The sequence below is a fragment of the Nematocida parisii genome (genome assembly GCF_000250985.1).
Source record: "Nematocida parisii ERTm1 unplaced genomic scaffold supercont1.19, whole genome shotgun sequence".
NCBI lineage: Eukaryota > Fungi > Microsporidia > Nematocida > Nematocida parisii.
Genome location: NW_013524664.1, coordinates 1 through 3,449, shown reverse-complemented (window position 1 = coordinate 3,449; position 3,449 = coordinate 1). Strand labels below are relative to the sequence as shown.

The window sequence follows — 3,449 nt, the reverse complement described above, 5'->3', positions numbered from 1 at the left end:
GGATTCCTTCCGAATACGAAATTATACCAGCGTGTTCTCTCTGTTAAAGCGCCATTGCTCTTAATATTATAATCTGTCTCTATCCCAGAAGAAAGAAGTCTTTTGTTGTATAATAATCTGTTCTTATGAAAAATGTATCCTCTCAGTGGGTTTAATGGACCGTCTGGATTTATTAATAAGCTCCCTGGTATTTCAGCAAAAGTATTCTCTTCTATCTCCTTTATATCGCACAGCTCGAGTCTTGCATATATTGTGTATATCATTACTAGTAGCTTTATGATCATTCGGTTTTTCATCCAGGGAATAAATAAAATATTTTTTATTACCCAATTTGATTTTTTATTTCTATTTTTATATAGCATAAAATTCACTTAATTAGTCAGTAATATATCATATAATACAATTATACAGAAAAACACTATAACTGCTAGTATACTGCCTTATATATACACACTCAGACATTCTAACGTCTAGTTTCTTGTCTTCTTCTTGAATACAAACTACTTGATGCCATAACAAAACTTTGTGTTTATTAAATTCCGGAAACGCGTATATAACTTCAGTCTTCCATCATTTAATTTTGGCAAGTTGATTTATATCCAAAATAATACACATTCCATAGATTACTATCATATTAATTATTCTATTACACCACACCAAGGAATATTGCTGCTGAGACGCGTATACTCATGTATTTCTATTCTAGTGCCAATATTAGTATACAACATGTATTACTCACCCAAACTCACTCAATATATTCCAATCTATACCTGTCTATGCCAATATAACTCGTTCTTATATAGCGTACCAATTTGGACCACCTAACTACGTACTATATCACTAGCCAGAATCAACTCCAAGTGACACTGCCTTTATTGTACATACCTCCCGTGTATCCTATTTTTATAATAAGACACACTGTTCTCTATTTCCCTATGTGTTTACTTTTTAGTATCTCCTGTTCTTATTATAGATTGAATTTTATTCCTCTTTCTTCTATTTATATTCTATTCTTTTTGCTGTGTATGTATAATAGAATAGCAGTAGAATATTTAAAATTAAAATTAAATCTTTTGAATACCTATAGTGAAAGAATAATGAATAGAATAAAGTAGTAAAATAACAAATATACTACATAAACAACAGAAATAGAATATACCAAGTGATACATGACATACCATAATATAATTAATACAATAGAACAATCTAGTTGTATAAAACAACAAATAGGTGTAAAACTAATTGTTTATTGCATAGTAGTAGTATAATCAAATATAAATAGAGGTGTTAAAAGTATGTTTAATGCAAAATAGTTTATTGATTATTGATATAAAGCATGAAGTCTCAACTAAATATCCCGCTAGTTTCACATACTCTTCTATACCTCAACTGCCATTCTTTATTAATTATACGGCATTTGAAGTATTTGGCTGTAAATTGTTGTTTGATGGCGTATCCATAGAAACATCCTATTCTATCCAAGGATACCAATTTTTATACTCGCCATCATAAATACCACTGGATTGAAATTTTTCCTTTAATGCGTGTTCATTAATTGGAACACTTCCTATAAGGTTTCTTGTAAACTGCACCATAGGATTGTTTTTACCTATTATGTTTCTATAAGATTCAGTATAACTTTGGTGTTTTTCCAAAAATATTTTAGTTATTTCATACTTGTAATGCATGGTCTCTAGGTTACCACACAGTAGTAGGCCGTTTGGGTTAGTGTGTCCACTGTTTAAAATATACTGTATCCTTTTAATGAATCTGTACTCACCTTTAATTGCATACGAGATTTTGTCCAGATATAGATTCGCGTATTGTCTCATAATGCATCCAATGTAATTCTTTGATTCAGTATACATCTTTTTTATATCATATAATGGTTTTTCGGCATTGCTGCCCTTATTTCTTAGCATATTCCCGGAAACCTCGCATTTTACACGGCCATTATGATCACTATCAGCATAACTACTAAAATCATCCATCTCTATTACAATAGAACCCGGGGCTTTCTTCTTCTTTTTATATATAATCTCTAAAGGCAAATCCTCATAGATACCTATATCCATTATGTCATTTTCTAATTCTTTTGTAAAAAACTTACCATTCTTTTGTGTTTTAATTTCCTTGTTTTTTGAGAGAGAGATACATATTTTTTGTACATCGATTAAAAATCTATCTATATCTGAATCGGAAATTTCATCCGAGTCATTTATAATATTTTTTATAGATTCAATATTTTCATTAATTTTAGTGTCATTCTTACCTGCTATTTCTCTCATGATATATATCATGTTTAGTATACCAAATTGAATTTTATTTCTGCTGTCAGATGAATTTAAACGGTAGGAAATGTCTTTATTGGGTAGGTCCTCTACAACCCTGTGCCACTCTCTGTACATAGTATAGTCCATAACCTGCAATGGATCGCTATACTTAGCAAAGAATCTCTTTAGTTCTTTCGATGGATTGGGCATGTGGCTTATATCGTACCTCCCAGTGCTAGAATCAAATGCAAATAAAAAGAACAAAAATAGAAGAGCAGGCTCAATAGAAATAGTATACTTGCTCAATTCTGCATTAACAAACTCGTCTGTTTTTCTATTATATGATGGCATAAATTCCTGTAAAAAGACATCATGTCGTGAGTTTGTACTCTCAACATATGGCATCGGTTGTAGTTCATCATTCAATTTATGTTCAACCAATCTAAAATACTCAGTATATTTCACTTTGCTAGGCAGCTCGGCTGAGTCCTGTTTAATGAATAGACTGTCAAACACCTTCTGTGCTTTCTTTCCTGTCTCCATACATACATTCTCACTCTTCTTCTCATCTTTGTTTAGTATTTGTTCACACAGCAGCCCGTACACCGCTCTTACAAACTCTTCATACATCTCCACACTGTCTATATACTCAAAGAAGTATGACTGTATGAGGAACTTCGGATTGCACAGAAAATTCCCCTTTAAGAACTCTTCATGCGTAGTAGGCATTGAGAACTCTTCTGGCACTTTTAAGCAGTAAGATGAATTAGTGGTGGCAATACTCTTGAAGAAGCTCACTATCTCTTCTGTTTTCTTTTGGGGTGTTCTCTCTACAGTCTTCCCTTCTTTGTTTTTTTTCGGGTTATATTCATATGCAAGTTGATGTGAAATCCTTCTCTTCTGCTCGGTTTTCTCTTCTCTAACTCATCATATTCAGAACTACTATTCCTATCCTCTTCTTCTTCTGGTCCCTCTACTTTTTTCTTCTTTAGAATAAGTATTTTATTTTTATTCACTTTACTCTCCACTATTCTAATAGGAATATTTATCCCTTCAGAGAGAAGAAATAAAGAAGCCAATAAATTCAAACTATCTGACTTGTTTTCATGCCTTCTTAAGAACCGAGTGAATGAGTCTGGGCTCTCTGACTCAATAGATAAATATCTATCTTCTGAT

General features: G+C 32.1%; 3 protein-coding genes across 3 annotated transcripts; all 3 read right to left on the bottom strand.

Moving 5' to 3' along the window:
- Window positions 1–2: 2 nt before the first annotated feature.
- NEPG_02638 (uncharacterized protein) lies at window positions 3–284 on the bottom strand (the record flags this gene model as incomplete). Its single annotated transcript, XM_013205011.1, has 1 exon — window positions 3–284. A coding segment is annotated over one exon (282 nt), but the record flags the coding sequence as incomplete, so codon positions are not given.
- Window positions 285–1,469: 1,185 nt separating this feature from the next.
- On the bottom strand, window positions 1,470–3,002 carry NEPG_02637 (uncharacterized protein; the record flags this gene model as incomplete). The annotated part of the gene is made up of 1 exon (XM_013205010.1): window positions 1,470–3,002. One exon carries the CDS (start codon window positions 3,000–3,002, stop codon window positions 1,470–1,472), a length of 1,533 nt encoding a protein of 510 aa, XP_013060464.1.
- Window positions 3,003–3,103: 101 nt separating this feature from the next.
- On the bottom strand, window positions 3,104–3,449 carry NEPG_02636 (uncharacterized protein; the record flags this gene model as incomplete). The annotated part of the gene is made up of 1 exon (XM_013205009.1): window positions 3,104–3,449. A coding segment is annotated over one exon (346 nt), but the record flags the coding sequence as incomplete, so codon positions are not given.